The following is a 13,436-nucleotide window of genomic DNA, read 5'->3' on the forward strand; positions in this document are numbered from 1 at the left end:
GGGTATACCGGCTCTTAATACTTGACGGCCACGGAAGTCATTTAACACCTAAATTTGATGAACTTTGTGAGCAAAATAAGGTGATACCAATCTGTATGCCAGCTCATTCATCTCATCTTTTACAACCTCTTGATATTGGTTGTTTTGCGGTGTTAAAACGTACGTACGGTCGGATGGTTGAAATCAAGATGCGGAATAGGATCAACTATATTGATAAACTTGACTTCCTCGAAGCATACCCCCACGCACGAATTGAAGCTTTTAAATCGGAGACGATTAAAAATAGCTTCGCAGCAGCCGGTTTAGTACCATTTGGACCCGACCGAGTGATTTCAAAGCTCAATATCCGGCTCCGAACCCCGACCCCCCTACCAGCCGGGGTAGTGAATCAAGCCGGAATTTTACCCCAAAAACCCCTTTTACAGAGAAAGACCTACGTCGACAAGCTTCATCAATTAAAGCTTTACTTCGTACAAGATCTCGAAGCCCGCCTAGCCCGTCAGATCGTGCATTAAACCAGCTTGTGAAAGGCTTCCGTCTTACAATGCAAGGTGCTATCTTACTCGCTAAAGAAAACAAGGAATTACGCGCCGCCAACGAGAAGCAGAAGCAAAAGCGTACTAGATCCCGGAGGCAGATACCTACAGAAGAAGGCCTCTTAGTACAAGAAGCTTCTCAATTGATTCCTGAGCTAGTGGAAGCAGATGAAGCACCCCATGCCGGTGCCGGCATACATGAAGAACCGGCTTTAGAACCACGTACGCGGGCTACACCAAGGTGTAGTGGGTGCAGATCAACTGAGCATAGATTTAATAGATGCCCAGCTAGATAGATTTATTTTAGTATATTCAATTTAATGGAGTTATGGTTGACATATATATGATTGAAATTAGTAGGTTGGTTGGGGTGGGCGGCTCGCTTGTGTGGGCGGCTCGCTTGTGAAATACGTTATCGAAGTCAGTATTACCTAATGATACCAAACTATCCTAAATGGGTTCTAATACCAGAAAACCATCCACAAATCCAGCAGACTCGAGTCCAATAGCCACTGTATACATCTGAGGCCTCGTCAACTTCCGAAGCTGTTCCAAATCAGCCCCAAAGCGCCGAACGAGCTACCAAAAGTTAGAACGAAGAATAGTAACTATATAGAGTGACTTATAGCTGAAAGATACTTCCTATCCAAAGTGAAAGGGTTCATCGCCGCATCGTGTTCCTGATACGTCAGCTGCCAGCACCTATGAGTGCCTAGGGAGAGAGTGCTCACCTCGAATTTGACCGTGACACCAAACGAGATATAGCAATCGGTTCGATACGTTGACGAGAAACACGACCCATCGAGGGCAGTCAGCATATGCCATCGGGTAAAGCCAGCCCATTTAGCGCGCTCCAAGACTTCCGCCATCTGCCCCTTATCTAATAGTCCGACTTTTTCCAGGCTTTTGCCAAAATGGTTCACCAGCTAGCCTTGATGAGCACCGTTCACAAGCGATATGAGGTTCACTTACATCAGAGGAATCATCTTCATTCCACTCTTGACCGCATTTCGGGTAAGAATCCTTTAGAATAAATAAGAGGAAAGTTATTAAGTTAAAGAATGGGCATTTACCTAGAGACCGACGTAGAGAAATGTCATTGAGATTTTAACAGCTCAAAAAGGCATCCAGGTATGACAGATAAGGAAATGAAGGCGAGCTGTTGCTGATAAATTTCGACACGGAAGGAGAGGACGCTATTTAGCAGCCAAGGAGAGAATACCAGCCTGACTTCCTAGAAGAAGAGGGAAGCAAGAGGCGGCAAAGGGTTTTATAAGGGCTTTAGGGCGACCGACCCTCCAAAAAAGGAGGGTCTCTAAAAAACCACGTTGAAATCGTTGAAATCGTTAAAATCGGCGCAATCGTGGTCCGCCAGGAAGGACAGGGGCGCAAGCGCCAGGTCGCTGCAAGAAAGACTCATGATGCACGCGCCCAGAAACTTTTTGACACACGAAAGCATAGAATTTCTCAGAGCGAGAGAAAGGTTCTCACCCCAAGAGGAAGTTAAGGGTGATATGAGTGAGCGCTATCTTACGCAAGAATCTCTAACGGACCCCTAAACCCACGAAGTTTGCCCGCTCGCACCTCGCATCGAAATCAGGGCATATAGCCAATCAGCTAGCACCACTACCTTGACTGAAACGGACCACGGTCAATTTTTGTTACACGTCTCTCCAACATCAAGAAAAGGAAGATAAACTTTGCAAAATATACGAATAAATTGTGATTTCTAAACTATGAACTATTCTAACAGCATCCGCGCATCCGTTATCGAAATTCGTAATAATCCGCGTAGTTTTCCTACTCAGGCTGATATTCCAGCTCTGAAAGCTCAACACCCTGGTGGAGATAGCCTCTTACAATATCGCGTAAGCGATCTCTAAGACCATCGCTTGCGGAAACTATATAAATATTAGAAATAGTAATAACCACGAGTTGATAGAAATCTGCTTACCCATTACAAGTGTTCGACCTAGCTCATCCGGGATGTTCGGCAGTCTCTCTATCTGACTCCCAGATGCTTCGGTTAAGATTATTTTGCGATAATCAGGTAAGCCCTGGTAATAGCATATCCTTTCATATTTTCCAACCGGTATTCTGCTATTTGCAAGACCGTGCTCCACGTAAATAGATATACTGAGTATCTAGCGTAGTATATCATCAGTGACAAGGACAAACTCTATAGAAGATTCAACCAACATAACCCTTATCTATAATATCATCTTCAAGGACATCATTGATCTACTCTTCGGCCGTACTCACCATTTCTTTCTCATTAGCTTCGGTCGGACGAAGGACCGTAGTCAATGCACATACCGATGGAATCTACCTACCAGACCAGATACAGTCGGCGAGTTTGGGACGTGCATATATTGTAGCCATGAATCATTTTCTTGAGATACAGGATCGAAGTCGCGATCCCAAATCCGGTCGCAATTATCAGGGTGGTTTCGTAGGGATCGACGTCTTCGGTAAGTCCATAAGGTCCGGTAAATAAGGCTAAGAATAATACCGAGCTATCCGTGGGCAGCGCACCATAGCGTACGAGATCTGCAGAGAAGCCATTTCGAGGTTGCACAAGTAGCTTCAAAGTATCCTGTCTACCCCTAGACCAGGATATAATGGTGAAAGGGTGCGTCTGAGTCCATAACCACAAACTTACCGACGGCATCCAGAGGTTGATATATTGACCAGGCTCAACATGCACTGGTCGAGGTAAGATGATTTGGATATTTGCAGCTGTGATTCTAGGGACGCTTTCCCCTGGTATTTTTTTACTTAAGAATGATACAAGGGCTCGAGGAGCACCACGGCCGGAAAATATCCCGTTGCGATATAAATAGTTCGCTAACTCCAGAAGCGTTGTTAGCCCCAGGATGCCCAGTGCCACATAGACGTACAGTCTCGCTGAGCTAGTAGGGGTAGGAAAATGCTGCCAGGTGCCATAGACAAAAAGTCCGGCAAGTATCTAATGGCTTCGGAGAAAGATTTCATAAGACCAACGACGAAAGTATAGAATAGAAAACAGAGCTAGGATACCGAGTGCAGAAGCACCCTACATCTATTAGCAAGGCCAAATCCACAATATATAGAGAGGGGTGCATACGATCACAGTGAGCAGGTTTTATATCTCAGCGAGAGGAAACCTAGATGTTTTGCCTTAAAGTTCGACGATAATGTGGAATAACAGCAGAGCAACAGCTATCCAACCGGTTGCTCGATGGATCTTACGACAAGTACGCCAGGTGATTCCAAGCAGTCCGGCCAGGAAACCAAGGTAGGCTGTTGATAGAGGGAAGATCATATTGATAAGGGCCAGCTCGCCTACCCGGCGGCCCGAGTCTACCAGCGATTCAGTACGCAAAAAGACCAGAGCGATATTGACGGCGATGTAAGAGACATGAACGAGGATACCAGCTCGGGTCCATGGTCCAAGGATTCGATGCCTACGAACAAGGACAGGGAGGGTCAGATGTCTAGAAAGTAAAACAAAAAATGATTCTATCCAGTCAACTAGGACATAGCGGATTTGTATCAGAAACAGGGCCAGAAATATGCCGCCCGCAGCAATTGCGTAAATGGCAGGTACCTCCATACTCTATATGGAGATATAACGATGTGATTGCGATTTCGAAGGAAAGGAGGGGGCAGGTTTACCTAACGGAGATAAGAGAATAAGTCCCATTTTATATCATAAACGGTCACTGAGGAAGCCTTCGCTGCGGTGGGCCTCCCTATGGGAAGAGGTGGCAGGGAGTGCACTTCAGTTAACTGCCATGGCCCCTCAGGGATCCGCCTAGGAATATATAATAGGCTGTTCTAGCTCGAGCCAGACTATATTCATTTCGGTATATATTTTATACTGAAGAAACTATAGTTGCAAAACGTCAGTCAGAGAGTGTTAGAGCCAAATCTCAGCAAAGATATAGGCGTAAGCGAAGTTTGTTCAAAAAAGCGAAGGAATTTTTCCTAGAATATAAATCCGATGTCTTTATGGCCGTCCGAATCCGAAAAAATAGGCAAATATATATATTTGATTCCTCCATGCAGAACCAATGGCTCAGAGACCTTTCGAATCTGGTACATATTGTTTCTTGTACCTAAATCAGGTATCCTGACTAATTACTAGTACAGGAGTCTCAATACCCTCGTCCTATCCACAAATCTAGTGAAAACCTAGGAAAAACTTGACCTAACGGAGCCTCAAAAGGTCGAATCGACCTACCCGATAAGCTATAGATATTGAAAGACAAGTGTCGTACTTAATGACCGAGGATAAACACAAGCAACGAAGGATATGATCAGGTACAAATCTTATAGGAGTGGATATTAGAGTATGCCAGTCATAGCGCAACTTAAGATCAGTGAAAATTGTCACATTCCCACGCTCAATAGGCATAGAATGTAAAGGAATGATAAACTTTCTATTTCTAGAGCTCTCTCAGTGAATAACCGACGATAAGGGCCTCGCCGAGTGGCAGCTAAAGCTCGCTTATTAAGCGGTCCTAAATCAGGACGTATTTGATAAGCGCCAGTAGACAACGAAAAAGTGCAATAACGCACTGATCAACACACGTGACGAAATTGGGAAATGAAATAACGTGATAAGACCCGCCAAGCCTGCCAGACAGCACTATATGACTCATACCAGGTCCAACAACCAGGTCCCAGGGCGTATTTGCATTTTCTGCCGGAGGAATAATCCCTGCCTTGCTCCCTAAGCGCTCAGGGAGCGCTCCCTAAGTGCTTTAAGCACCCCGCAATTATATTGTAAATTAACGTTCATCATTAGTCTACAATACCCGTCACATAATAACTGCTTTAGCTAACAATAACTAATCCCGTATGATTAATTCACAAGAATCATTTTTCCTTTCCTTTGACAACTCACAACAGGACCAAAGAATATGGTCATTCACTTCAACTATAGAGGTTGAATTCGTCAAATTGTCGTGAAGTTCCTTTCATATCCTCAGCCACTTGCAAAATGTTGTGTAAATCCTTCTATCCCATATGTTTCGACTCTACGAACACAATAAATCCCACGATCAGAGGAGGTGAGCAGAGGGTGAGCAGAGGGTGAGCCGAAGGTAAGCCGAGAAAGAGTGGCACCCACTTTGTCCTCGCAGTTAGCGTTGCTCCCCTCCTCCCCCAAAGTGCATCAGCGATCTCTTAAGTGCTCTCGTTATCCCGTTTATCACTTACTATCGAATTCCTTAGTCCTCTTTAGAAGCTTTACCCTTAAAATGCTTCAGGTCAAGATTTCTCTCAATGTGAGCTAGCCACCGAATCGGAACTCGCACCATCTGACTCTTCTAGGCCAATCACTATAGAGAACAAGGGAGCTTCGACTTCTTACCTAGAGACAATTCAGAGAAAGAGGTAGGCTTAACTCTACTTAGGACCTAACACTTATTAACACTGTCATAGATTCTAGACGCAGTCCGCATCTCTTATAAACTTCAATCGATATTGCCTATAGAAACGGTCATAGGCCTTTACGAGCAGATTCGAGCTAATACAGACTATTTAATCGATTATAAGGTGAAGCACAACAGCTCTGGACAATTTTTCTCATCGGCCATCGATGGTAGCCCAAATCAAGGCCATCTTACAGTATCGTCAGACTCGGTGGTTCCACCGAACGACCAAAACTCGTCCGGTAAAGAAGCCTAGAAATACAACGTCTCAGAAGATTTAACCTAATTTACCTTTGTTTTCTAGATATATCCGCCGACACTAATCAATCTTTCCCGAACGATTTCGACAAGTACCTCCCGGACAGCCTAAACATAAACTCACCAAGCAACTCGGATATGACTTCTCACGACTCCGCCATTGATTTAAACGATGACCACCAATATACCTCGACTCGGCCTGGATCTTCACAAACCTTAGGCACCCAATATACGAAGAACGAGACGCATATTCGTTCGGTCAGCTTAACGAGTCCAACGATCGGGCCACTAGAGAGGTCAACAAAAGTAACACCAGAAGAAATTGAATCGAGAGGCGCAACACCCGAACGCTCCCGATAATCCTTGTCGAGAGTCCAGCCAACAGTTAAAGATGCTCCCGATAAGGACGAAATTGGTGCTATCAATCCAATTGGCTCTGACGACATTAATTCGAGTGAACGATACTCATTGGAGCCACAGCAAGGAGCCGACTATGCTCCTGGCAATGCAAGGGGTAGTGACCCTGATGATTGTTCAATTTCAAATAAAAGCTTTAGGGAATCGGATATTAACTTAGCTATTAGTGATTCCATGAGTGAAGACGAGAATCCGGTCGTCTTTACCTCGAATCCCCAAAGTGGCATTTCCACATCTATTTCTCCTTCGCTTAATAATAATAGCCTATCTACGCTGCCTAAGAAGCTTCCAGATACGTCTCACTCGCCCTTACCAATTAGGGGTTTTCACTCAAGCTCCAAGCGGAAGCTTTCCCTTACTGTTAGATCTCAGTCAGACCAATCCTCTAGGAACCTCAGGCCCCGCCTTATTCCTAAGCAACCAGAAGAGCCTAAGCAACCAGAGGAGCCTGAGCAACCAAGTGTAACAGTTAAAGATTGTGAACCGAATAAACCTGATATTCTGGAATCGGTATATTCCCGACTGACTTCGCAACAGCTAGCGGAAGTCCAACGCACCGGCGAACGCCTTCATTCACACAACCTCGCTACCTTTTTAGAAAACTACTCCTATACCTAGAAGGTCTCTGGTTTCTAGAGCGGCCCTTCCTGGAATGACTCAAGTTCCTCGAATACCAATCGAAAGCCCAATCGTGCTAGTCTTATGACCTATTTAATACGCCTGCACAATAAGAATAACATACATGATATAAAGCTACGCGTTGCTCGATATTCTCTGTTTCTTTTTTTTGTCAGAGAAATCGAGTGTGAACGTCAACGGGGCACAGCAGAGACTACTCTAAAAAGAAATGTCGTCAGCACGCTTTACAACTCAAGAGGCCTAACACCAGTCGAGAAAAGAAAACTCCACAAATCTTTCCACAATGAAAAGAAAATCGGTGAATATTGGTGGTAGTGTGTGTACTACTTCGGCCCCAGCTTTCTTATTCGGTGCAGCAAAGAAGCAGGCAAAAAAATATAAGAATTCTTTCAGTACAGTACCATTCCCCTCAACTAACAGGTATATAGAAACAATTCCCGTTTCCCGCTGGATGCTATGATTGCCTACGCCCTACATAGGAACCCTCCTACCGCAAAGCCTTATCCCGCCCTTGATGAGGCCGTAGTCCATTTGCTAATAACAGGCAAGTTTTCGGGCAAGTTCTCACATCAAGACGTCCAAAAGTGGGAGGAATCCCCCGCTATAGGATTCATTGCGCTTAAGGCGTAGCGACCTTTTAGTACTAAAGCGGTCACTGAGGAGGCTCTGGCGAGCCTAAACGAATAGAAGGCCAACCCTACAAATCGCATGCTAACTTTCTAACCCATTCGCGAACTCTGTAGTTCCCTCTTCTGCTAAGTCATTCTAGTGTAACATTACCTACGTAAATGCTCAAGGGTCCTAGTAGTTTGTTGGTCAATAATAGGTTATTAGCCGCTAAAGTATATGTTCCAATATGATCCCATTCCTACTCTTTGCTCGTTTTCCATGGCTCGATCAAACAAATCTTGGAAGTCGTTGCCACACCGAAAGACTGCAAGATTTCCCGCTGGATACAGGAACTGAAGCGATTGCGGCTTAAGCGAACCAGCGACTGCCCTAGAACAGCTCGCTGTTATGATCTTTTAGTCCAATGGTTAAATCCTCTTATGTAATTATAAAAAACGAGATTTTAATACTCACTGTTCAAGTTTGGCAGCAATCAGTTATTAAACCCACCCTTTTCGGTAGCATGTTGATGCCTGTGATGCCTGAGGCATGATTGAACTCGCCAAGGGGGGGTGACTAAGCTGCTTGGTAAACATCTGGACGCATTCCGCCCTCACGCCCCGCGCCAGATAGCGAACCCCTTCTATGTTGACGTCGATTTGCATCTTTCGATTACTTGCTGAATACTGATTTCAACAAGCGATGGAAGAAACAATCGCCGAGCTACGACGTCAGCTTGAGGAGGAGAGACAGGCGCGAGAAGAAGAAAGAAAGGCGCGAGAAGAAGAAAGAAAGGCGCGAGAAGAAGAAAGAAAGGCGCGAGAAGAAGCAGAGCGTCGTGAAGAAGAAGAGAGGAAGGCGCGAGAAGAGGCAGAGCGGCAAGTGCAGCCCAACACACTGTTTCGCCTTCTCGATCGCTGTCACAACTCTTTATCTCAAGCGATCCGAGTTGAGACGGATGCGACCCTCACAACCCAGGGCGACGCGACCGACCCAGTGAACCGACTTTACCCCAAGCGCATAGTCCCTTGGCTTGACTTCCCTCAACTCCAAGAGCAAGTCTGGAAGAAATTCGACCGCACGGGTGCCTTTATCTCGCGCCCACTATTCCCATCTGATACCCAAATCGACTATGTCGTTACTAATATCCAGAACAGGCCGATCTATTCGGAAGCGTCTCTTCGGAATTTTGAGCGAGATACGGTGGATAACTTTGTCGAAAATATCATTAAGGCTTTGCGAGATGATGAACCCCTTCGACGTGAGTTTGGAATCCAAGGCCAAGTCACCTTCTACGACCGGGCGAACCCATCAGAAACTTCACTAGAGAACAGCTTAGAGCAAATGAATATTCAGGAAGCGCGGACACCCCAACGACCAGCGAACACTACGCAAAGAAGAGGCAGAGGAAGGGGGAGAGGAGCGGCGCAGAGACAGAAAAAGGATGGAACTACACGAAGACGCAATCGGCGCGCCGACCAGTTCTACGTGCACCTTGTGGCCGATGAACGGCAAATACCAGTATATACAGTGGAGTTTAAAGCGCCGCATAAGGTGACAATCCCCGAATTGGTGGCGGGTCTACACACGATGGATCTGGCTCGCGATATCATTGATAAGGAAGGCGACACGTTTGAGTTTTATGCCACCTACCTAGTCGCCGCTATGGTCACTCAGATATTCTCATATATGATCGACAGTAGGGTTCAATACGGCTATATTTGCACGGGGGAGGCTTTTGTTTTTCTCCATATCCCGAATGATAATCCCACAGTTGTTCAATATTTCATATGTATCCCGAATCAGGACGTGCAGGCGGACGATGAATGGCGCCTCCACCGGACCGCCATCGGTCAGGTACTTGCATTCACCCTTCAAGCGCTAGCCGCCGAAGCTCCGTCTCAAGAATAGCATGATACGGCACACGATAAGCTAAAGACCTAGGAGGTCGAATACCTGGATATATTGAGAAAAATCCCCGAGACTCTCCGTAAAGACCCGCGAGCCTCCAATTATCGACCCTCGCACTAGAAACTAGAGCCGAAGACACACAATACACGATCCCGTGCTCGCTGCAAACCAGGCATATCTACTCCGAAGCATTCGTCGACCGAAGGCAGCGGCAGTGATAAAGAATCGCATTCGCCATCCATCGCAGCAGCGGCTCGCAGCAGGTCGAGCCGCGGCCGAGGCAACAACCGCCAGTCGACTAAGGAAAGCGAAAGCACACGAGCCGGTCGAGACAACAAACAGACCTCTCGAAAAGACGGGCAATCTACACGACCATATTGCACAATTGCCTACATCCGCGGCATAGTCAACCGAGAACTTCTGGATAAAGAATGCTCCAACTAGAAACTCCACGGTGGGCAGAGACACTCCATAGGACCGCAAGAGTTTACACGCCGGCTTCACTGTCAACTTACCCGAAACCGAAACCATGGGTTTGAACAACTTCACGTCTATGGTCGGACAGGTTACCTCGTCAAAGCTACCCTTCTATCACACGGATACACTATGGTCATTAAATCTACCACAGTGGAGAAGCAGCATCGCCTTCAAGCCGAGGCGAACAATTACCGTCACCTTAGGAGCTTACAAGGAAATCAGATCCCCGTCTTTCTTAGATCCTTTCAGCCACAACTCGCGTATTAGTACCATGGTGAATTAATGGCGCAGATAATGATACTAAGCTGGTCTAGAATACGGCTTCAGCATGTCATTAACGATGAGAATTCTAGATTCTTTCACCAGAAGCGCGACAAAGCTCTATCCGTGCTCCGGTCGCATAGAGTTGTCCACGGCGATCGTGAGTAGCGCAATATACTATGGGATGACCTGAGTGGCCGTTTGTTTGTTATTGACCTGGAGGAAGTGAAATAGTTCAAGCGCCCTCGAGCTCTTAAACCAACCTCTAGCAACATACAGCATGGTCATTGTGTTGGAGCGGGGAAAAGCAGAAAAAAGATCCTATCCAGCTCAATTGGTGTCTGCACGTGATGGCCCCCAGCTATAGACCACCGCGTCAGTTGAAAGTTGACGTCTGCACCTTCAGATCACGTCATGCTCGTGGGCTAGGTGGGGTACAGCATCGATGGAGCTAGCGCCTCGGCTCCGCCAGGAAATTCGCAGGTCAAACAAAGAAATCAAAACCTTGGGAATCATTCACGAAGATTTACGGCGTGGCAATATTCTTTAGAATGAAGAACTTGGCCGAGCATTAATCATCGGTTTTCACCGCTCCACATTAAAATGTCAACCGACGTTGCAGCGATCACGAGCGGTAAAACGACAGCTATATCAGCCAGAGACAGGGGATCCAAACGTCTTCATACATATATAACATGAAATATATGCTTAATTATTAGATTGGCAATTCAATTATGCATGATAACGTCTGAAGAATTTTCTACCTGCATGCGCGCAAATAAACCTTTGATGCTCACTTTTCCACTACACCTACATTGCCTCAAGAGAAACAGCCAGATAGCAATACATCATGGAGCTCACTATCCGAGTCTTTTGATTTACCAATTACTGCATAACAGCCTCTAAAGGTTATCAGAACAAGCTAATAGTCCCTAGACTTTGACTCGTTCGTCTTTACGCGCTTTATTTCCTAACAAAAATCCCAATTCACTAATTCTTCTTTCACGGGGAGCCGGAACAATCTCACACACATTCTGATTCCTATGAACCCACTATTCACAGCGAATAACTTCACGATGTCCATATATTCTTCCAAGAAAAGAAAGTACAAAAGAGAACCAGCCCTCTAGCGAAGCCTGAACAAATCTGCCATGTCCCTTCAAGCGAATACCATAGTATCCTGCCGGAGCTTATAAACAAACAGGAGGTCGTCGTTTGAATCGGTCTCCCCTCTGGTCTCGCTCATTGCTCTAACGAGGACTGGCGCTTTGGCAAATCCTCTTAGGAGGTGGTGATCCAGCCGTAGAATTCCGAGATCGCTTGTTGTTAACAGTATTTTTGTCACTAGAGTCCATGGTTAGAATACCTATGTAAGACTCATACTGTTGGCCTAGCTGGGTGGGCGGAATAAAACCGCAGGTTATCGAGTGGCCAGCCTACTTACCTCTCGGTTAAAGAGAACTCGCCTAGGTCAGATCTTTCCGATTTGAGGTCTCCAAGCCATATTGAGACGCAGTGGGTGTCTTGCGTTCCGCCAAATTCACTAACGACGCTAGAAGCGTTGGAATAGCCAATACTGTATCCGCTGTTATTACTAACACGTACGATGTCTACCAAGTCTCCTAGATACCCTTAGACATATTTTCCCTCTTGCTTCGGTCTTGCCAAGAGGATAACCACCATAGAGACTATATCATATTGTTGCTAGTAGTCAGGTGCCATCACCTCTCGTCTTCCATAAGTGCATACGCTCTCTTTGAGGTATGCCACTGTCCAATTGAGTCCCGGATAATCCTCACGCCGGTCTATAACAAGTTAGTTGATATGGCGAAGCCGGTCGCCGTTCAAAACTTATTGTTGTTTCGTAGGAGAATAGAGAGCTACCCGGTCATAGACCATCTCGCCGAGTTTTCGTTATTTAATCTATAGTAGAATCCTCTCCACAAAACGCCAGTCTAGCTTACTATAAAGAAAAGAGTCCGCTCGGTAAAATATATATCCTTCAAATGTATTGTCAGTTGGTGAAGGCATCGTGGGAAGTTCCCTCGAAGGGAGGGTCGGAGTAAAGTAAATAGAAGCAATAGCGTTCTTTAGAGAGGCAGGAACGAAAGGGTATTATATATTCATGCCGTGAATAAACAGTTCTAGGGGCGACGCCACCAATTTGCCCGGGTGTATAAGATGCTCAAGACTTATGCCAAATTAGGAAAAGGTAGTTTGATCACTACCACGCCCATTTGGTGACCGAAATGTCCCGGTGGGTGAATACCCACATAGTTTTTCGGAGCAGTATCAGCTGTCGACTTATCATTTAAGCACATAGCTACGGCTTTCTGAATACTGTTCAAGGGCTTGAGGCATGCTCATGTGATAGGGTACATAGCTAGCTCTCGCACTACATTCAATGGAGGTGAGTATAGATGCTACTACCTTTGCAAAAGTGCGCGAATGAGATTACTTGACCATGATAAAAACAAGCGTATTTGGACAGAAAGGCAGCCTAGTGTAGCTTTGTGCATAGATATATAGCCAGGATGTATGGTCTAATCTATGAGATATTCCAAGATCGGCTCTCTTAAGAGACACAACTCTATGGCCAAATGGAGTAACAATAATTTCTATCAGTTACGTGAGACAATTGACGGATAAAAGATAGAAAGCTGCTTTAGTTCGTAAGGGTTCCCCTAAAATGGGAAAGCGAATTTCTCTACAACAGTCCTTGCTAAAGGTAATTTACCGCTCTAATGCTCTCCGAAAATAAAGTGCCAAGCTTTCTCCGTGTGGCCAAAGAAAATAGAGGGGTGACAAAACGGCGTCCTTCAACATAAAGCATTGAAAAGTTCCTGTGGGGTTCCCCTTAGTTACTGCCAATATTGTGGAGAACTCGACATTTCGCACTTGGCATCCC

At 45.7% G+C, this 13,436-nt stretch overlaps 3 protein-coding genes across 3 annotated transcripts; 1 reads left to right on the top strand and 2 right to left on the bottom strand.

Annotated features, from left to right (window-relative positions):
• Nucleotides 1-1,144: 1,144 nt before the first annotated feature.
• On the bottom strand, nucleotides 1,145-1,559 carry N7537_012287 (uncharacterized protein; the record flags this gene model as incomplete). Its single annotated transcript, XM_056903341.1, has 2 exons — nucleotides 1,145-1,462; nucleotides 1,509-1,559. Coding segments are annotated over 2 exons (369 nt in total), but the record flags the coding sequence as incomplete, so codon positions are not given.
• Nucleotides 1,560-2,336: 777 nt separating this feature from the next.
• N7537_012288 (NADPH oxidase family protein) lies at nucleotides 2,337-3,640 on the bottom strand (the record flags this gene model as incomplete). Its single annotated transcript, XM_056903342.1, is given in 5 exon segments — nucleotides 2,337-2,437; nucleotides 2,491-2,680; nucleotides 2,799-2,861; nucleotides 2,875-3,504; nucleotides 3,536-3,640. The coding sequence occupies 5 exon segments, from the start codon at nucleotides 3,638-3,640 to the stop codon at nucleotides 2,337-2,339; spliced, it is 1,089 nt and encodes a 362-aa protein (XP_056748629.1).
• A 116-nt stretch (nucleotides 3,641-3,756) lies between these two features.
• Nucleotides 3,757-4,023, top strand: N7537_012289 (uncharacterized protein; the record flags this gene model as incomplete). The annotated part of the gene is given in 2 exon segments (XM_056903343.1): nucleotides 3,757-3,813; nucleotides 3,829-4,023. The coding sequence occupies 2 exon segments, from the start codon at nucleotides 3,757-3,759 to the stop codon at nucleotides 4,021-4,023; spliced, it is 252 nt and encodes an 83-aa protein (XP_056748630.1).
• Nucleotides 4,024-13,436: the final 9,413 nt, after the last annotated feature.

Source organism: Penicillium hordei, assembly GCF_028827395.1.
Source record: "Penicillium hordei strain IBT 12815 chromosome Unknown utg000006l_segment0_segment0, whole genome shotgun sequence".
Lineage (NCBI taxonomy): Eukaryota > Fungi > Ascomycota > Eurotiomycetes > Eurotiales > Aspergillaceae > Penicillium > Penicillium hordei.